Source organism: Mobula birostris, chromosome 6 (genome assembly GCF_030028105.1).
Source record: "Mobula birostris isolate sMobBir1 chromosome 6, sMobBir1.hap1, whole genome shotgun sequence".
Classification (NCBI taxonomy): Eukaryota; Metazoa; Chordata; class Chondrichthyes; order Myliobatiformes; family Myliobatidae; genus Mobula; species Mobula birostris.
In genome coordinates this window covers 142,212,281-142,234,910 of record NC_092375.1, presented here as the reverse complement: position 1 = coordinate 142,234,910, position 22,630 = coordinate 142,212,281, and the positions used below count along the sequence as shown (strand labels likewise).

The following is a 22,630-nucleotide window of genomic DNA, read 5'->3' as shown; positions in this document are numbered from 1 at the left end:
AAATGTATTAGGTCTCTTCTCTGATGCAGACCATGTTTTAAGAGCTTCCCTTATTGTTTGCTTCTACTCTGCCTTGCTGTCAACATCTTTTGGACCGCTGATTTCTTCTCAGATCCACTATCGATCAGTTGGACAGCAATCTGATCACAATCTTGAGTGTAAAGGCCCAGCCACTGTAGCTATTCTTGCTGCAGATCTCACAAAATATGGATTAGATTTATGGACCCTAATTTTAACCCAATTTCTACATCTCTTTGTCTTATTTGAATGGAACAAAATATGAAAACTGATGTCGTCTATTTTATTCATAGAGCAATTAAAATTACTTAACGCTAAGTGTTAGTATTAGGAAGTAGAAACCTTATTAAAAGGAATCTTTCTCTACATCCATTGTTAGCAATTTCTATGGCACTTCACAAGACACATTACTTTCTTTCAATTATTATGTTATTTATCCTCAAACTCCTTCTATGCTCTTGAGGCTCCTGCAATGACTCACTACTTCTACTATACTAGCTGCTATATTCCTTTTTTTTTGAGTGACTCTTTCAAAGTTAGAGCATAAGAATACCTTAAAAAAAAAGTTAAGCACAATGTCGGATATACTGCATATTTTTAGTGGATGACACAAAACACAGACATAGAAGCAGAATCAGGTCATTTAGCCCATTGGTCTGCTCTGTCATTCCATCATGGCTGATTTATTATTCTCCTCAAAGTTCAATCCCTTTCTTCAGCCTTCTCCCCGTAACCTTTGACACCCTGATTAATTAAGAATTTATCAACCTCCACTTTAAATAAACCCAATGACATGGCCACACAGCCGTCCATGGTAATGAATTCCACAGATTCACCACCCTCTGGCTAAAGAAATTCCTCCTCATTTCTGTACTAAATTGATGGCCCTCTATTCTGAGCCTGTGTCCTCTGATCCTAGGCTCATCCAATATAGGAAACATCCTCTCCACATCCACTCTATGAATTCTTTTCAATGTACAAAAGGTTTCGAGGAGAGACTCCCCCGCCCATCTTTTAAATCCCAGAGTACAAGGCCAGAGCCACTAAGCATGTCTCATACTTTAACCCTTTCATTCCCAGAATCATTCTCAAGAAAATTCCCTGGACCCTCTTCCATGCAAGCACATCTTTTCATGGATAAGGGGCTCAAAACTGCTCACTGATTCAACCTTCAAGCTAACCTTTAGGGGATCCTGCATGAGGCCTCCCAAGTCCCTTTGCCCCTCTGATTTTTAACTTTTCTCTGCATTTAGAATATAGTCTTATGCCTTTATTCCTTCTACCAACGTGCATGACCATACACTTCAATATTCTATCTGCCACTTCTTTGCCCATTCTCCCAATCTGTCTAAATCCTTCTGTAGAAGCTGTCCCAATACCAATCCCTGAGGAACAGCACTGCCAACTAGAAAAGTACCCCTTTAATCCCACTCTTTGCCTTCTGCCAGTCAGCCAATTTTCTGTCAGTGCTCGTATCTTTCCAGTAATAACATAGACTCCTATCTTGTTGAGCAGCCTCATGTGTGGTACCTTGTCAAAGGAAATCTGAAAATCCAAGTAAACATCATCCACTGACTCTCCTTTATCTATCCTGCCTGTTATTTCCTTAAAGAATTCCAAAAAAAAGTTGTCAGGCAAGATTTCCCCTTAAGGAGGCTACGGTGACTTTGGCTTACTTTATCATGTGCCTTCAAGTAACCTGAAACCTCATCCTTAATAATGGACTCCAAAATTTTCCTAAGCATTGAAGTCAGTTTAAGTGGACTAAATTTCCTTTTTTCTGCCTCCCTCTCTTCTTAAAAATTGGAATGACATTTGCAATTTTCCAATCCTCCGGAGCCGTTTCAGAATCTAGTGATTCTTAAAAGACCATTACTCATGCCCCCCCACTCTTTTCAGCTATCTCTTTCAGAAACCTGGGGTGCAATCTAGGCCGTCCAGGTGACTTATCTACATTCAGACCTTTCAGCCTCCTGAGGACCTTTGCCTTAGAATAGCAACTATACTCACTTCTGCCCCCTGGCACTCTCAAATTTCTGGCATGCAGCTAGCTTCTTCCACAGTGAAGACTGACGCAAAATTCTTATTAAGTTTGTCTGCAATTTCTTTGACCCCATATCATTTTCCAGCAGTCCGATATCCACTCTCGCCTCCCTTTTACTCTATACAACTGAAAAAAATGTATCTAGTTTCCTTCTTTGCTATTTTATTTTTATTTTGCTATCCTTGTTAATATTATTGGCTTGCATACCTTCAGATTTCATCTTTTCTCTGCTAATGGCTATTTTAATTGCCTTCTGTTACTTTTTAAACACTTCCCAATCCACTAACTTCCACTAACTTTTGCTATTATATGCCTCCTCTTTTGCTTTTATCCTAGTCAGCCACAGTTGCCTCATCTCCCTTTAGAATAATGCTTCATCTTTTGGTTTCTATCCTGTGCTTCCATATTGCCCCCAGAAATTCCGGCCATTGTTGTTCTGCTGTCATCCCTGTCAGTGTCCCCTTCCATAGAAACATAGAAGCATAGAAAATACCAACTTTTGCCAGCTCCTCTCTCACGTGTCTGTAACTCCCTTTTCTCTTCTGTCACATTGATACACCAGACTTTCTTTTCTTCCTCTCAAACTGCAGCGTGAATTCTATCATATTATGATCACTGCCTCCTAAGGGCTCTTTTACCTTAAACTCCCTAATCAAATCTGGTTCATTACACACCACACAATCCAGAATAGCCTTTCTCCTAGTGGGCTCACCCACAAGCTGCTCTAAAAAGCCACCTCACAGGCATTCTACATATTCCCTCCATTAGGAACCAGCAGCAGCCTAATTTTCCCAATCCACCCATGTACTGAAATCCCCCTTGACTATTGCAGCATTGCCCTTACTACATGGCATTTCTATCTCCTGTTGCAATTTATATCCCGCTTCCTGGCTACTGCTTGGAGGTCTGCAGGTAGCTCTCATCAGGGTCCTTTCACCCTTAGCTTCCAACTCTACCCGCAAGGATTCTACATCTTCTGATCCTGTGTCACCTCTTTCTAAGGACTTGATTTGATTTTTTTACCAACAGAGCTATCCCAACCCCTCTGTTTACCTGCTTGTCCTTTTGATACAATGTGTATCCTTGAATGTTAAGCTCCCAACTATGATCTTCTTTCAGCCAAAACAGTGATGCGCACAGTCATACTTGCCAATCACTAAATGCACTGCAACATCATCTACTTTATTCCATATACTGCGTGCATTCAAATATAACACCTTCAGTACTGTATCATCCCCTTTTCAATTTTGCCCTGATGTTAGCTTTCAACTCATCCCACTGACTGCATCTGCCTGTCCTTCCTCACAGTCTGACTACACAATGCATTGCATGCAACATAGATATTCTACTTATTTTATTGAATCAAGATGAATTGAAGACTTCCGAAGTTGTGTAAATACAGATTTGTAGTCAATGCTGCACTTTGCAAACACTTCCATATCAAGAAGGGAATGATACTCCCAACTTCAGATGCCATCAACACATTAAACCACTATATAGAACTTTAGTTAAGCAGCATCTTTTCTGCCTTTGTTTGTTCCAACTATATGAATGACATAATAAAGACAACTAAAATTAAAATGTTAAGTAATCTATAGAATTTAGCAAGCTCCACAAGCACTTTCAAAAGGATTTTTCTAACTATGGATACATTAATAGTTTTGAAAACAGGCATTGAAGCAGCCGATAAGGCAAACATATCATAATGTTTTTCAGAAGAAATAGTTATCTCCATACTTGTTACCAGTTGAATTAAATCGAGTTTTCTTGATTAATTACATGTACCATGAGATGCATGAAAGGATTCAGCAGATAATAGAAAAAGATTATTGTCAAACATCACTTCCTGGTTCACTTCACGAGTTGTACAGAATGGATTGGAAAGGTTTATTGGAGTCATGGAGTCATACAGCACAGAAACAAGCCCATTGGCTCAACTCGTCTATGGCAACCAAAGCTCCACTAGATTTGTCCCACGTGCCAGCATTTGGCTCCCATCCCTCTAAACCTTTCCTATTCATGTACCTGTCCAAGTGCCTTTTAAATGCTGTTATTGTACCTGCTTCAACCACTTCTACCACAGCTCATCCTACATATGCACCACAAGTTGTGTGAGGAAGTTGGCCCTCAGTTCCCTTTAAAAATTTTCCCCTCTCACCTAAAACTTACACCCTCTAGCTGATGATTCCCTTTCCCTGGGAAAAAAGACATTTGGTTCAACTAAAATCTTATACAGCTATAACTTCTGAATATAGCAGAATGATCAGCAGATTGAGTCAATAGACTGCAGAGATGGGTGGTTATGTCTGTTGTTTGTCCTATATTAATGATTGGAGAAGAATGAAAAGGGTCCAATTAAGAAATTTGCAGATGCAGTGAAAATTGTTGGCAGTCACAGATAGTACAAAAGGTTGTCTAAGGGTACAGCAAGACACAGATCAGATGGAAAAGTTGGCTGATTGGTGGCAGGCAGATGGCATTTAATCCAGACATATTTGAAATAATGCACTTTGAGAGGTAAAGTTCTGGTCAGACATAGTAGTAAATTGCCTAGCTCGCTGAAAGAGACAACACAGGTGGATAATGTACTGAAAAACACATTCAATATGTATGTCTTCATAGATAAAGGTATTGATTATAAGAGTTGGAATGTCATGTTGCAGATGTATAAAACATTGGTTTGACTGAACTCAGAATAAATATTGTGTCCAGCTCTATTCAACATGCTGCAGGAAGGATAGAGTAGCAAAAGAGAGAATGCAGAAGAGATTCACGAAGATGTTGCTTTGAATGAAGGGCATAGTTCTAAGGACATGGGATAGGCTAGTTTATTCTCACTGGAATATGGGAGTCTGAGGGATGATATTTTGGTTTATCAAATTATGTGTAACAAAAATAGGATATGCAATCATTTTCTTTCCTCGAGGGAACGTGAACGTAGAAGAAGAGGTTTAAGATGAGAGGGGAGAAATGTAGAGGCGATCTGAAAGGTAATTTTTTTCCACACAGAGTCACGGTGGGAGGATGGGAGCTCAACTTTCAGGGATATTCAATATTCAGGAGGGATAGACATGAAAGAAAAGGAGGTGGGGTAGCATTGCTGGTTAGAGAGGAGATTAACGCAATAGAAAGGAAGGACATTAGCCTGGAGGATGTGGAATCTGTATGGGTAGAGTTGCATAACTCTAAGGGGCAGAAAACACTGGTGGGAGTTGTGTACAGGCCACCTAACAGTAGTAGTGAGGTTGGGGATGGCATTAAACAGGAAATTAGAAATGCGGGCAATAAAGGAACAGTAGTTATAATGGGTGACTTCAATCTACATATAGATTGGGTGAACCAAATTGGTGAGGGTGCTGAGGAAGAGGATTTCTTGGAAAGTATGCGGGATGGTTTTCTGAACCAGCATGTCGAGCAACCAACTAGGGAGCAGGCCATTCTAGACTGGGTATTGAGCAATGAGGAAAGTTTAGTTAGCAATCTTGTCGTGCGAAGCCCCTTGGGTAAGAGTGACCATAATATGGTGGAATTCTTCATTAAGATGGAGAGTGACATAGTTAATTCAGAAACAAAGGTTCTGAACTTAAAGAAGGGTAACTTTGAAGGTATGAGATGTGAATGAGCTAAGATAGACTGGCAAATGATACTTAAGGGTTGACGGTGGACATGCAATGGCAAGCACTTAACGATTGCATGGATGAACTACAACAATTGTTCATCCCAGTTTGGCAAAAGAATAAACCAGGGAAGGTAGTGCACCCATGGCTGACAAGGGAAATCAGGGATAGTATCAATTCCAAAGAAGAAACATACAAATTAGCCAGAAAAAGTGCCACACCTGAGGACTGGGAGAAATTCAGAGTCCAGCAGAGGAGGACAAAGGGCTTAATTAGGAAAGGGAAAAAAGATTATGACAGAAAGCTGGCAGGGAACATAAACACTGACTGTAAAAGCTTTTATAGATATGTGAAAAGAAAAAGAGTGGTTAAGACAAATATAGGTCCCTTACAGTCAGAAACAGGTGAATTGATCATGGGGAACAAGGACATGGCAGACCAACTGAATAACTACTTTGGTTCTGTTTTCACTGAGGAGGACATAAGTAATCTTTCGGAAATAGTAGGGGACCGAGGGTCTAGTGAGATGGAGGAACTGAGGGAAATACATGTTAGTAGGGAAGTGGTGTTAGGTAAATTGAAGGGATTAAAGGCAGATAAATCTCCAGGGGCCAGATGGTCTGTATCCCAGAGTGCTTAAGGAAGTAGCCCAAGAAATAGTGGATGCATTAGTGATAATTTTTCAAAACTCTTTAGATTCTGGATTAGTTCCTGAGGATTGAAGGGTGGCTAATGTAACCCCGCTTTTTAAAAAAGGAGGGAGAGAGAAACCGGGGAATTATAGACCGGTAAACCTGGCATCTGTGGTGGGGAAAATGCTGGAGTCAGTTATCAAACATGTGATAACAGCACATTTGGAAAGTGGTGAAATGATCAGACAAAGTCAGCATGGATTTGTGAAAGGAAAATCATGTCTGATGAACCTCACAGAATTTTTTGAGGATGTAACTAGTAGAGTGGATAGAGGAGAACCAGTGGATGCGGTATATTTGGATTTTCAAAAGGCTTTTGACAAGGTCCCACACAGGAGATTAGTGTGCAAACTTAAAGCACACAGTATTGGGGGTATGGTATTGATGTGGATAGAGAATTGGTTGGCAGACAGGAAGCAAAGAGTGGGAATAAATGGGACCTTTTCAGAACAGCAGGCAGTGACTAGTGGGGTACCGCAAGGCTCAGTGCTGGGACCCCAGTTGTTTACAATATATATTAATGACTTAGACGAGGGAATTAAATGCAGCATCTCCAAGTTTGCAGATGACACGAAGCTGGGTGGCAGTGTTAGCTGTGAGGAGGATGCTAAGAGGATGCAGGGTGACTTGGATAGGTTAGGTGAGTGGGCAAATTCATGGCAGATGCAATTTAAGTGGATAAATGTGAGGTTATCCACTTTAGTGGCAAGAACAGGAAAACAGATTATTATCTGAATGGTGGCCGATTAGGAAAAGGGGAGATGCAACGAGACCTGGGTGTCATTGTACACCAGTCATTGAAAGTGGGCATGCAAGTACAGCAGGCAGTGAAAAAGGCAAATGGTATACTGGCATTATAGCAAGAGGATTCGAGTAAAGGAGCAGGGAGGTACTACTGCAGTTGTACAAGGCCTTGGTGAGACCACACCTGGAGTATTGTGTGCAGTTTTGGTCTCCTAATCTGAGGAAAGACATTCTTGCCATAGAGGGAGTACAAAGAAGGTTCACCAGATTGATTCCTGGGATGGCAGGACTTTCATATGATGAAAGACTGGATCGACTAGGATTATACTTGCTGGAATTTAGAAGATTGAGGAGGTATCTTATTGAAATGTATAAAATTCTAAAGGGATTGGACAGGCTAGATGCAGGAAGATTGTTCCCGATGTTGGGGAAGTCCAGAATGAGGGGTCACAGTTTAAGGATAAAGAGAAAGCCTTTTAGTACCGAGATGGGGAAAAACCTCTTCACACAGAGAGTGGTGAATCTGTAGAATTCTCTGCCACAGGAAACAATTGAGGCCAGTTCATTGGCCATATTTAAGAGGGAGTTAGATATGGCCCTTGTGGCTAAAGGGATAAGGGAGTATGGAGAGAAGGCAGGTACAGGGTTCTGAGTTGGATGATTAGCCATGATCATACTGAATGGTGGTGCAGGCTCGATGGGCCAATGGCCTACTCGTGCACCTATTTTCTATGTTTCTATGGTGACCTGGATTGAGGTGAAGAAGGCAGATGCAATTACAGATTTTAAAAGATGCTTGGTCATTCACTAAGAAGGATTTAAAAAGGATTCAGACTTAATAATGGAAAAAAGGAACAGTGAGATAGGAATTACACTGGGCATGGAAAGGGTTTGTTTAAATGCTATCATGATGTCTCATTTTTCCTTGCTCTTCCCTCTAACCTGTACGACTGAATCATCTTTCTCTCAGTTTCAGCAATAAAAGTAATCACAAAATAATCTAGACATTATTTAATTAATACATGGGTATTGAACCATGGCCCTGATAAAGCCAAGTTCGATGAACTGAATAATTAAAGAGCTTGGAGCAACACCTTTCTGGAAATAAATAATGAGATACCACACTGATACAGTAGGGAATTGCATATGATAAGAATGAGATACAATGCTAGCAGACCAGACTTTTTTTGATGCACTTTCATGAGCAATTCTGATGCTAAAGATGGATGCTTGGAATGTACATTGCTACTTAACTATAAGACCATAAGACCATAAGACATAGGAGCAGGATTAGGCCATCTGGCCCATTGAGTCTGCTCTAGCATTCAATCATGGCTGATCATTTTTTCCCCTCCTCAGCTCCACTCCCTGGCCTTCTCCCCATAACCTTTGATGCTATGTCCAATCAAGAACCTACCAAGCTCTGTCTTAAATATACCCAATAATCTGGCCTCCACAGCTGCCTGTGGTAATCAATTAAATTCACCACTCTTTGGCTAAAGAAATGTATCCACTTCTCTCCTTTAAATGGAGACCTTTCTATCCTGAGGCTGTACCCCCTTGTCTTAGACTCCCCCACCATGGGAAACATCCTTCCACATCTGCTCTGTCTAGGACTTTCAACATTCGATCCCCCCATCCTTCTAAATTCCAGCGAGTACAGACTCAGCACTCTCAAACGTTCCTCGTACGACAATCTTTTCATTCCCAGAATCATCCTTGTGAACCTCCTCTGAACCCTCAACAATGCAGGCACATCTTTTCTCAGATGAGGGGCCCAAAACTGTTCACAATTCTCAAGGTGAGGCCTCACCAGTGCCTTATAAAGCCTCAGCATCACATCCCTGCTCTTGTATTCTGGACATCTTGAAATGAATGCTAACATGGCATTTGCCTTCGTCACCACAGACTTTACCTGCAGGTTAACCTTTAGGGTGTTCTGCACAAGTACTCCCAAGTCCCTTTGCATTTCAGATTTTTGGATTTTCTCCCATTTTAGAAAATAGTCTTCACATTTATTTCTACTACCAAAGTGCATGACCTTGCATTTTCCAACATTGTATTTCACTTGCCACTCTCTTGCCCACTCTCCTAATCTGCAGCCTACCTGTTTCCTCAACACTACCTGCCCCTCCACCAATCTTTGTATCATTTGCAAACTTCGCAACAAATCTATTTATTCCATGAACTAATTGATATATAGCATAAAAAGCAGTTCCAACACCAACCCCTATGGAATGTGTGGCTAAGTAACTGGTGCAGGGGGCAGGGCTTCAAATTCTTGAATCATTGGGATCTATTTTGGGGAAGGTATGACTTATACAAAAAAGGTGGATTACACCTGAACTCAAAAGGTACTAATATCATGGCAGGATTGTTTAATATAGCTGTTAGGGAGGGTTTAAACTAAGTTGGCAAGGGGAAGGAAACCAAGGTGTTAGGGTCAAGGAAGAGGAAAATAGAAATAAGTCAAAAATACTGTGCAGCAAAGATGGCAAGAAGGACAGGCCAGTGAATATACTGATCTAAATGTACTGTACTTAAATGCACACAGCATTAGAAATAAAGTGGATGACCTTGCTGCACAGCTGCAGGTTAAAAGATATGACATTGTGGCCATCACCGAGTCATGGCTAAATGATGGAAATGATTGGGAGCTGAATATCCCAGGTTACACAGTGTATAGGAAAGATAGGAAGGTAGGTAAAGGGGGTGGTGTGGTCCTGATGGTAAGTAACGATATCAAATCAATAGGAAGAAGGGACATAGGATCAGAAGAGGTAGAATCCCTATGGGTAGAATTAAGAAATGGCAAGGGTAAAAAGACACTAATAGCAGTTATGTACAGGCCTCCAAACAGCAGCCGGGATGTGGACTACAAGTTACAGCTGGAAATAGAAAAAGTGTGTCAGAAGGAAAATGTCAAGATAATTTTGGGGGATTTTAATATGAAAGTGGATTGGGAAAGTCAGGAAGGTAATGGATCTCAGGAGAGGGAGTTTGTAGAATGCCTACAGGATGGCTTTTTGGAGCAACTTGTCCAGAAGCCCACCAGGGGACCGGCTGTTTTGGATTGGGTGCTGTGTAATGAACCTGAGGCGATTAGGGAGCTGGAGGTAAAGGAACCCCTTGGAAGTAGTGATCATAATATGATTGAGTTCAGTTTCGAATTTGAAAAGGAGAAGCTGGTATCAGGTGTATCGATATTTCAGTGGAACAGGGGAAATTACAGTGGTATGAGAGAGGAACTGGCCCAAGTCGATTGGAAAAGTAAGCTAAATGGAGGGACGGCAGAGCAGAATTGGATGAAATTCCTACAAGAAATAAGGAAAATGCAGGAAAAATATATTCCAAGAAAAAAGAAAATCATGAATGGAAAAATGGCACAAATGTGGCTAACGAGAGAGGTTAAGGCAAAAATAAAAGCAAAAGAAACGGCGTACAAGGAAGCAAAAATTAGTGGGAAAAATGAGGACTGGAAGACTTTTAAAAACTTACAGAAGGAAACTAAGAAAGTCATTAGGAAAGAAAAGTTGAATTATGAAAGGAAGTTGGCGATTAACATAAAAAAGGATACTAAGAGTTCTTTTAAATATATGAAGAGTAAAAGAGTGACAAGGGTAGATACGGGACCGATTGAAAATGATGCTGGAGAAATTATAATGGATAACAAAGTGATGGTGAAGGAACTGAATGAGTATTTTGCATCAGTCTTCACAGTGGAAGACATGAGCAATATACCTGATAGCCAGAGGTATCAGGGAATAGAATTAGGTACAGTCAAGATTACTAGAGAGAAAGTGCTTGGGAAGCTAAGTGGACTAAGAATAGATAAGTCTCCTGGACCAGATGAGGTGCACCCAAGGGTTCTGAAGGAGGTGGCTTTGGAGATTGTGGAAGCATTGGAATTAATCTTCCAGGAATCAATAGACTCTGGCATGGTTCTGGAGGACTGGAAGGTTGCAAATGTAGTTCCGCTATTTAAGAAAGGAAGGAGGCAGCAAAAAGAAAATTACAGACCCATTAGTCTGACATCGGTAGTTGGAAAGATATTGGAGTCAATCCTCAAGGACGAGGTTATGAAATACCTCGAGGTGCATGACAAGATAGGCCGAAGCCAGCATGGTTTCATGAAGGGAAGATCCTGCCTCACCAACCTATTGGAATTTTTTGAGGTAATCTCGAATAAGATTGACAAGGGAGAGGCTGTGGATGTTGTGTATTTGGATTTTCAAAAGGCCTTCGATAAGGTGCCGCATATGAGGCTGCTTAATAAGATGAGGGCCCATGGAATTACAGGAAAGATATTGAAATGGGTGGAGCATTGGCTGATAGGCAGAAAGCAAAGGGTGGGAATAAAGGGATCCTATTCTGATTGGTTGCCGGTTACTAGTGGTGTTCCGCAGGGGTTGGTGTTGGGGCCGCTTCTTTTTACGATATATATTGATGATTTGGATTATGGATTAAGTGGTTTTGTGGCTAAGTTTACAGGTGACACCAAGATAGGTGGAGGAGCAGGAAATGTTGAAGAAATGGAAAGGTTGCAGAGAGACTTAGTCAGTTTAGGAGAGTGGGCAAAGAAATGGCAGATGAGATACAACGTTGACAAATGTACGGTTGTACATTCCGGAAGAAGAAATAATCGGGCAGATTATTATTTAGATGGGGAGAAAATTCAAAAATTGGAAGTGCAAAGGGACTTGGGGGTCCTCGTGCAGGATACCCTAAAGGTTAACCACCAAGTCGGATCGGTGGTAAGGAAAGTGAATGCTATGTTGGCATTCATTTCAAGAGGAATAGTGTATAAGAGTAAGGAGGTGTTGATGAGGCTCTATGGGGCATTAGTGAGACCTCATCTGGAATACTGTATGCAGTTTTGGGCCCCCTATCTTAGAAAGGATGTACTGATGTTGGAGAGAGTTCAGAGAAGATTTATGAGGATGATTCCTGGAATGCAGGGGCTAACATATGAGGAGCGTTTGTCGGCTCTTGGACTGTATTCATTAGAGTACAGAAGAATGAGAGGAGATCTCATAGAAACACTTCGAACGTTGAAAGGGTTGGACAGAGTAGATGTGGAAAGGTTGTTTCCCTTGGTGGGTGAGTCCAAGACAAGAGGCCATAGTCTTAGAATTAGAGGGTACCCAGTTAAAACAGAGATGAGGAGAATTTTTTTTAGCCAGAGGGTCGTGGATTTGTGGATTTCGTTGCCACATACAGCTGTGGAGGCCTGATCATTGAGGGTGTTTAAGGAGCAGATTGACAGGTATCTAATTAGTCAGGGTATCAAGGGATATGGGGAAAAAGCCAGAAATTGGAACTAGATGGATGAATAGTTTAGCTCATGGGGGAGCTGCAGAGCAGACTCGATGGGCTGAATGGCTTACTTCTGCTCCTTTGTCTTGGGATCTTGTGAACACCACTAGTCACTGGCAGCCAATCAGAAAAGGATCCTTTTATTCCCACTTGCTGCATCCTACCAATCAGCCAATGTTCTAACCATGACAGTAACTTTCCTGTAATACAATGGGATCTTAACTTGGTAAGCAGCCTCGTGTGTGGCACCTTGCCAAAGGCCTTCTGAAAGTCCAGATATACAACATCCAGTGCATCCTCTTTATCTATCCTACATGTAATCTCCTCAAGGAATTCAAACAGGTTCATCAGTTAAGATTTTCCCTTAAGGAAATCATGCAGACTTTGTCCTATTTTGTCCTGCGTTCACCGAATACTCCATAGCCTCATCCTTAACAATTGACTCCAACATCTTCCCAATTTCCTTCCTGCTGCCTTCCTCCTTTCTTAAACAGTGGAGTGACATTTGCAATTTTCCAGTCCCCTGGTACCATGCCAGAGTCCAATGATTTTTGAAAGATCATTACTAATGCCACCACAATTTCTACTGCTGCCTCTTTCAGAACCCTAGGCTGCAGTTCATCTGGTCTGGGCGACTTATGTACCCTTAGGTCTTTCAGCTTTTTGAGCACCTTCTCCCTTGTAATAGTAACTGCACTCACTTCTCTTCTCTCATAACCCTTCAACATCTGGTACACTGCTAGTGTCTTCCAAAATGAAGACTGACACAAAATACTCAGTTAGTTCATATGACATCTCCTTGGCCCCCATTATTATTTCCCCAGCCTCATTTTCTAGCAGTCCTTTATCCACTCTCATCTCTCTTTTTTTTACATACTTAAAAAAGCTTTCACTATCCACTTTGATTTTGTTTGCTAGCCTGTTTTCATATTTTATCTTTTTCCTCCTAATGATTCTTTTAGTTGTTCTCTATAGGGTTTTAAAAGCTTCCCAATCTTCTGTCTTCCCACTAATTTTTTGCTCTTAGCTTTGACTTCCCTTGTCAGTGATGGCTGTACTATTTTTGCTGTTTGAGCATTTATTCATTTTTGGAATACATCTATTCTGCACCTTCCTCATTTTTCCCAGAAACTCATGCCATTGCTGCTCTGCTGTCATCCCTCCCAGCATCTCCCTCCAATTTACTTTGGCCAACTCCTCTCTCACACCACTGTAATTTTCTTTACTCCATTGAAATACTGCTATGTCCGACTTTACTGTATCCCTACCAACTTTCAAGGGAAACTCGATCATATTGTGATCAATACTTCCTAGGGTTCTTTTACCTTAAATTCCCTAATCACCTCCGGTTCATTATATAACACCGACTCAAATATAGCTGATCTCCTAACAGGCTCAACAACAAACTGCTCTAAAAAGCCATCTTGTAAGCATTCAACAAACTTACTATCTTGAGATCCATTTCCAACCTGATTTTCCCAATTGACCTGCATGCTGAAATCTCCCATGACTATCATAACATTGCCCTTTTGACATGCCTTTTCTACTTCCTGATGTAATCTGTGGTCCACATCTCAGCTACTGTTGGGAGGCCTGCGTAAAACTGCCGTCAGGGTCCTTTTACCTTTGCAGTTTCTAAAATCAACCTAACTTCATCCCTTATGTAACTGGGTGACTGTCGGATCTTATTCAGTATTATTAAAAGTGTACTTAGGCATCCATCCGGGTAATGCTAGAATAGTTGTCTGTGCCTTTAAGGGAGACGGTGATGTCATTACACACGATAGTGGGGAAACCATTTTGCTTTCTGAAGACGTGGTAGGGCATTGGAATTGGGTTCCTCCCAGAGTGTGCTGGGCATAGTGAGGAAAGATTTCCACGGTGAAAAAATCGACGTTGGGTACCGTGGATTATACAAAGTTCCTCACCATCCAAGTAGGATTGCCACTACCGTATTAGTACCGTATTAGTTCTGGTATTTTTTATACTGCATGTGCAGTTCTGTTCATACACAAGGGTGTGGATCGAAAGTTAAACTGAGATTGTAACGGCAAGAACTGGTTGTAAATTCGTTCGTTTTGTTTCGCGACCCTCTTCTGGCACTTAAACATCTAAGATAGATAAAGGAATTAAAACCCGAGAAAGTATTTGTTGGCCTGAGTGTATACTTTTCCCCAGGCTATAAAATCTGGTACCAGGAGTGGGGTTAATTCCAAGCCAGTTTAGAGGGTCTCTGATTGTTGTATGCAGTATAATATACAATACCGAATACGGTAGAGGTGAAGACAGGACCAAGTTCCCGTCAGGCGGAAGGAGACAGCGCGGTAGAGCCTTGTAGAGAGTGTGGAGGAGCCTTGGGAATGGGCTGGGACGTCAGTGACTGACGTCAAGACGCAGAGCGGAGCGTGGACCCAGGGAACTGTGGACCATAAAGCCACTGCATTTGCAGCAAAGGACGGCAGCAGCTTCTTTTTGCAGGCTTGTTGTGTGAACTTTAAAGACTTGAGGTTTTACTATGTCACGCTCAGAGGACACACCAGTTGAACTTGATTTGAATTAACAAATTAGGGAATTGCGTAGTAGGTATGATGAAGCCATGGCAACCATAGATAAATTAAGCAAAAGGTGCTATGTATATGTCCCAAGGGAAAGACACATTGTTCCATTTATGGGGGATGTTGAGAAAGATGGGAGGTCTGTTGATGACTTTATTGAAGAAGTACAACATGCACTTCATAGTAGAAATCAGTCTGACCAGGATCAGTATGACTTTGTTATGTCCCTGCTCAGGAGTGCAGCCTTAGCGGACGTACGTATGCACAGTGATACTGGGGAAGACCGCGCTGATGACTTGTTCACCTATCTCAGGGAAGCTTTTAGAGACAAGCGTAGTGCACCCCAGCTGTGGCATAGCTTCTACAGTCACAAACAGCTTGAGAGTGAAGATGTAAGAGAGTTTTCACCTGCCCTAACCCAAGCTCTTAACTTGATACTGAAGCACTCCCCTGATACCGTGACCGATAAGAGAGTGGTGCTAAGAGATCAATTTATAGAGGGGATCAGGGATCCTTCCCTCAGAAGAGAGCTCCACAGATTTGTGTGGGGCCATCCTGAGTTCTCAATGACAGAAGTGAGACAGAAGGCTCGTCTGTGGCTCGTAGAAGAGCTCCTGGGAAATACAAGGTCTGGAAAGTCAAAGTGTAGCAGTGGCCAGGCACAATGCTCAATTCTTACAGCTTGGGAATCTGAGTCTGTCACACTAGATGATGTCCTTAAAGTGGTCGCAGAGCAGGGCAAAGCCCTTGGTGAATTGACTCCAGCAGTGAAAGATCTCACTGTGCAGAGGGATTTTACACGCGCTACTAGTGGCAGACGTAATTTACAGCCTAGGTTCACAGAAGATGGGCAACCAATATGTTTCAAGTGTCAGGTGGGAGGGCATTTGGCTAAGAATTGCCCATGGAAGCAGGGTGCAAGGGAAGTGGAGTCTGCATCCTCCTGCCCTCAAGAGGTTGGGAGTCGGGCAATTCGGCGAAACCTCATAGATACAGATAATGTACAGCTACCCTGTGACCAGTTGCTGCAACGTGCCATAGGGACATGTCCAGTTGTGGAGCTTGAAATATCAGGTGTTGCTGTCCGTTGTCTGTTGGACACAGGTAGTCAGGTAAGCACCCTGACCGAACAGTTCTTTCGAGAACACTTGAATGGAGAGGACGAGGGTATGTTGTCCACTGCTGGATGGCTTAGGCTAGCAGCTGCAAACGGTCTTGAAATTCCTTGCCTTGGGTATCGAGAGCGAGAGGTTCAAGCAATGGGCATGAAGATACCAAATTGTGGCTTTCTAGTAGTCAGGAATCCTGTTAGCACCGAACCCCCTATCCCATGTATTGTAGGCATGAACATTATCAACCAGTGTAGGCAACTTGTCTATGCAGTGTTTGACTTCGATGTCCAGTATTGTCCGGGCCGGAGCGATACCGTGGCTGATGCACTCTCTAGGCAGCCATTTGCAGGGGACACTGAGCCTGTCTCAGAGGATGTGGAGTTTGATGGGTCTGTGGCGATTTGTAGTTTGATCAATCGCGGCACTGCCCTTGACCTGGCACTGGTTACAGCTGGTCTTAACAGCTGTAACATTAAGCAATTTCGAGCCTGGGAAGCTGGTACTATGATGTAAGTGGTCCGACGCAAGGGAACACTCCAACCCTCCCAGGTTATTCTAAAGGGGACTTTTGCGTATTTTTCAACAGCAAGACCCTGTGTTAAGTGTCCTAAGAGACTTATGGGATCAGAAAAGGAAGCTGAGTGGCCAGGAGCTTAAAACTCTGCCTAAACCTGTTTTGTCTCTGTTAAGGCACTGGGACAGTATCAGGGAGCGTAAAGGGTTACTGTGTAGGGTAGTTGAGGATGAGAAGCTTGGAGAGTGTTACCAGCTTCTGATATCTAACAGCTTGAGGAGCAAAGTGTTAGAGTATGAACATGACTCTATGGGCCATCAAGGCATAGAATGTACTCTGCAGTTGTTGAGAAGCTGATGTTTTTGGGTGGGCATACACAAGGATGTGGCACGGTGGGTCAAAAATTGTCCACGTTGTGTGCTAACTAAGATGCCACACCCTAGGATCCGCCCCCCCTCCCCCCATGAAGTCATTTCTGGTTTCTAGGCCGCTTGAAGTTGTAGCTGTAGATTTCACTGTGTTGGAGCCAGCAACTGACGGGCGTAAGAACGTCTTAATAGTCACGGACGTTTTCCCTAAATTCACCCAAGCATTTCCAACTCGGGATCAAAAGGCAGATACCACAACCAGGGTGCTCTTGAGGGAATGGTTCATGAAGTACGATGTCCCTGAGAGATTGCATTCTGACCAGGGCCATAACTTCGAAAGTGAGGTCATAGTGGATCTTTGCAAACTATACGGGGTAAAGAAGAGCCGTACCACACCTCATCATCCTACTGGAAACACGCAGTGCAAGCGTTTCAACAGGACGATGCATGATTTGTTGTGTACGTTGCCTCCAGAAAAGAAGCGCAGATGGCCAGAACATCTACCCGAGTTGGTGTATGCATATAATGCGACACCTCACGCAACCACTGGTATTGACCTTACTGTCTGTTGTTTGAGGTGGATCCCCACTTGCCCGTGGATGCTCTGTTGGGGCAAGAACAGACGGTGGACCGGAAACATGACTGGCTAGTCTCAGTTCAGTTCTCCTTAGACAAGCGGTTAAGGAGGTTAAAAGTACCCTTGTAGTGAGCGAGTAATCGAGTTCGATTACTTGAATGCAGGAGAGAATGTAACCAGGTGACCGTCGGTTCTTATTCAGTATTGTTAAAAGTGTACTTAGGCATCCATCCGGGTAATGCTAGAATAGTTGTCTGTGCCTTTAAGGGAGACGGTGATGTCATTACGCATGCGCGGGATAGTGGGGAGACCATTTTGCTTTCTGCTGAAGACGTGGTAGGGTGTTGGAATTGGGTTTCTCCCAGAGTGTGCTGGGCATGGTGAGGAAAGATTTCCACGAGTGAAGAAATCGACATTGGGTACCGTGGATTATACAAAGTTCCTCACCATCCAAGTAGGATTGCCACTACTGTATTAGTACCGTATTAGTTCTGATTTTTTTATATACTGCATATGCAATTCTGTTCATACACAAGGGTGTGGATCGAAAGTTAAACTGAGATTGTATCTGCAAGAACTGGTTGTAAATTGGTTCGTTTTGTTTCACGACCCTCTTCTGGTATGTAAACATCTAAAATAGATAAAGGAATTAAAACCCGAGAAAGTATTTGTTGTCCTGAGTGTGTACTTTTCTCCAGGCTACACTTATGCTGGATAACTTAAAAAAATCTTTAAAAATAGTACAAATTCTCCTACCACAATCACTTTTTATAACTGTTTTATGTGAATAATAATGTTTAGTATAGGATGTGGTTATAAATAAATAAAGACAAAACAGTTTATGACATCAGCTCATTACTTCTAAAGCTGTGCATGTTGCAGTAGAGCCTCTGACTGTGGCTCCTTACATTCCCAAGTGGAAATGCTGCTTTATTGGGAAGTGTTATGCTTTAAGTGAAATCATCAAGAGAAAAGTTAAGCACATACCCTTGATGGTCCTCTGTAGAGGCGCCGGAGCTGGTCAAAGGCCTGGAGCTGTTGTGGTTCTAATGTTGCCTCAGTTGGCTGCACACAATAAAAAGAAACAAAATATGTGGGATATGTGCCAAGAAATATCCACGCTGATATAATTGCTTTTATACCCATTCTAAAATGTCTACAACCCTCTGCAGTACGATAAATGCTTGGATATTGTTGTAATATGGGAAGCAAGAGAGCCCATTTGTTCGCATCGAGCTACCACAAACAGCAATGTAATAATGAATAAAAAATCTGTTTCTTTTTCCAATAATATTTCCAGCAAGCATACGTTCTAGTATATTAAAGGTATCTTGATCTGACACTACTTAACTGTCCAGCTGCTACTTATGACACCAGAATTGTTCCATTAGATTGCAACAAAACAAAAAAGCCTGGGGAGGATTACAATTCTATCAAATAAATAGATTAATATTATTCTGAGAAGAAACTATTCAGAACTGCATAGCTATTTCTTTTAGTGCTGGACAGACTGTGTCCTGCTCAAATAGAAGACTAAGAGAGTGACGTGACCAAATATTAAAATAAAATGGTCGATAAAACGTGCTGAAATATACTTAATAAATTACAGTGAAACAAATAAAGATCTGAATTGACAGAATTCTAAAAATATTTATTAAATCTTCCCTTTAAAATGTCCAATTTCAGGTAAAGAGTTGGTGTATTGATTGTTTAAAAGATAGTCTGATACAGTACTTGAGGGGTGAGTGGTGCTGATTGTTTATTCTTTTGTGTGGATCAGTACTGACTAAATAGCTTTGTGATCAGACTTACAATCAGTACCATACCAGCCACATTCAGCTTAAATGGCTATTTTTATACCAAAATTCAGCATCTTGTGTTTTGTACAGACAAGTTGTTGTGGCTGTAATTAGTCACCTTAGTACTCTCATTTTTATCTTTCAGCAAGTATCTCGTATCTGACCTCATGCCACAAATTCATACCATGAAATGACATTATTCTTCTGCTCCTCACAGCAGATACTGAGGTGAGATCACAGTCAGGACACAAGCAAACTATTATCGCTGCAGTACAAATGTAAAACAGGCATCGCTAGATTGCATCCAAAATGCAGCACTGTTCCAGACACAGTCTTGTGTTTAAAACGGTAACAATCATCACTATAACTTTCAAATAAAACGGAAGAGAAATCAGTCTTGACAGACACAAGAAAATCTGCAGATGCTTGATTTCATGAACCTTGATTTCTCAACTTCTGGAAATTGCCCCCCCCCCCTTTACCATTACTCTATTTCCATTTCCCTTTCTCACCTTATTTCCTTACCTGCCTATCACCTCCCCCTTTCCTTTCTTCCATGGTTTTCTTCCCTCTCCCATCAGATTTCCACTTCTCCAGCCCTTTACCTCTTTCATCAATCAACTTCCCAGCTCTTTACTTCACCCCCCGCCCTCTCCCGGTTTCACCCATCACCTACCAGTTTGCATTTCTTCTTCCCCTCCCCCACCTTCTTGCTCTGACTCCTCATCTTTTATTTTCAGTCCTGATGAAAACTGTTGGCCGAAACATCAACTGTTTACTCTTTTTAACTGATGCTGTCTGTCTTGCTGAGTTCCTCCAGCATTTTGTGGGAGTTGCTCAGTGTGAAAGGTCGTGGCAAATCAGTTGTTTTGTGTTCCCCACAATGGAAAATGAAAATGGTTTGAACTGTAAAATCAAATGAAGATTTGTGCAGTTATCTGAGTGAAATTTGTATCGAGAGAGGAGGCCACACACAGGTCAGGACAAGAGATTTTAAAAGGAGTGGTCACAGGCTTTTGGCTCTTTCCAGTGACCCAATCAAATTGCAATTCATTAGCAAGGGCAAATAAAAATAAGGTAGGGACAAGTGGAGCGGCCATTGTATGTTTTTGTCCACTGTTAGAGTGGAGAGGCTTTGGCTCAACAGCTTTGGGCAAGATGGGTTACTGGTAAGTTTTTGCTTCTTCATTCTTTGCTTGTGTATAGTTAGTGTAGTGAGAATTGCTACAAGGGCTGTGTTGTATTCTTTGTGTGAGATGTGGGAACTCTGGGAGACCTCCAGCCTCCCAGACACTCCCATCCGCACAAGGTGCACCTAGCTACAGTCCTCAGAGAACGTGTTAAGGAACTGGAGCTGCAGCTCAATGACCTTCAGCTCTTATGGAAAAATGAGGAGGTGATAGGGAGGTAGTCACCCCTAAATTGCAGGTGGCAGGTGCCTGTCAGGAGAGGGAAAAATGGGCAGCCAGTGCAGAGTACCCCATTGGCTATTCCCTACAATAATAAGTATACTGTTGGGGGGGTGGGGGGTGGGGGGTGGGGTGGATAGTCTACTACGAGGGAGCGGCAGTGACTATGTCTCTGGCACTGAGTCTGGTGCTGTGGCTCAGAAGGGAAGAGGGTAGAAGAGGACTGCAATAGTGATAGGGGCTTCCACAGTTATAGAAGTAGAAGTGAGATTCTGTGGACATCCAGATGGTATTTTGACTCCCAGGTACCAGAGTCAGGGATATCTCAGATCAAGTCCATGGCATTCTACAGGGGGAGAGTGAGCAGCCAGAAGTCATGGTTTTTATTGGCACCAATGAGATAGGTAGGAAAAGGGAGGAGGTCCTGAAAAGCATGACCTCAATAGGATGATTTGACAGATGAATGTGTGGCCAAGGAATTGGTGCAGGAGGCAGAGCTTCAGACTTCTGGATCATGGGGATCTCCTCTGGGGAAGGTAAGACCTGTACAAAAGGGATGGGCTACACCTGAACCTGAGGGGGACCAATATCCTTGTAGGCAAGTTTGCTAGAGCTGTTGGAAAGGGTTTTAGCTAATCTGGTAGGGGGACGGGAAGTAGAGTGCTCGAGCTGAGGATGGGGCAGTGGATATACAACTAGTTGCCGTGTGTAGTGAGACTGTCAGGAAGGATAGGCAGATGATAGGGCAAAATTACAGTCAGTGAGATAAGTTTCAGTGTAACATGGGACAAAATTGAAAAGGGTGATGAATACTGTAAGGTGTTATATTTGAATGCACCCAGTATACGGAATAAGGATCTTGTAGCACAGTTAGAAATTAGCAAGTATGACATTGTGGGCATCACTGAACCGTGACTGAAAGATCATTGTTGGGAGCTTAACATCCAAGGATACACACTGTATTGAAAAGACAGGCAGGTAAGCAGAGGGGGTGAGGTAGCTCTGTTGGTAAACGGTGAAATGAAAGTCTTAGAAAGAAGTGACATAGGATCAGAAGATGTAGAAAGTTTGTGGGTAGAATTGAGAAACTGTAAGGGTAAAAAGACCCTGATGGGAATTACATGCAGTCTTCCAAAGGATGTAGCCAGGAGGTCGGCAACAAATTACAGCAGGAGATACAAAACACATGTCTAAAGGACAATGTTACAATAGTCATGTGGGATTTCAATACGTATGTAGATTGGAAAATCAGGTTGGTGCTGGATCCCAAGAGAGAGAATATGTAGAATGTCTACAAATGGTTTTTTAGAGCAGCGAGTGATTGAGCCCACTAGGGGAAAGGCTATTCTGCATTGTGTGTTGTGTAATGAATCAGATTCATTAGGGAGCTTAAGGTAAAGGAATCCTTAGGAGGCAGTGATCATAATATGATAAAATTCACCCTGCAATTTGAGAGGAAGTAGTTAAAGTCAGTGTGTCAGTGGAGAAAAAGGGATTATAGATGCATGAGAGAGGAGCTGGGCAACATTGATTGGAAAGGTACACTAGCAGGGATCACAGTAGAACAGCAATGGCTGGAGTTTCTGTGAGAAATTCATAAAATGCAGGATAGATACATCCCAAAGATGAAGTCATATTCTAAAGACAGGATGACACAACCATGGCTGATAAGGGAAGTGAACAACAACATAAAAGCAAAAGAGAGGACACATAATGGAGCAAAAATTAGTGGGAAGATAAAGGATTTGATGTTTTTAAAAAACAAAAAGGCGGCAATTAAAAAGCCATAAAAAGGGAAAAGATTAAATATAAAGGTAAGCTAGACAATGATATCAAAGAGAATACCATAAGTTTTTTTCAGATAT

General features: G+C 42.1%; 1 protein-coding gene across 2 annotated transcripts in view; it reads right to left on the bottom strand.

Moving 5' to 3' along the window:
* vps8 (VPS8 subunit of CORVET complex) overlaps positions 1 to 22,630 on the bottom strand; it is a 662,306-nt gene that overhangs the window by 37,261 nt on the left and 602,415 nt on the right. Inside the window, exon 45 of one of the 2 annotated variants that reach the window (XM_072261483.1) lies at positions 18,545 to 18,622. The exons of the other annotated variant lie outside the window; for it this stretch is intronic. Within the exon in view, the coding sequence (XP_072117584.1) occupies positions 18,545 to 18,622 (78 nt within the window). The remainder of the gene's footprint in view (positions 1 to 18,544; positions 18,623 to 22,630) is intronic. 2 annotated transcript variants of the gene reach the window in all.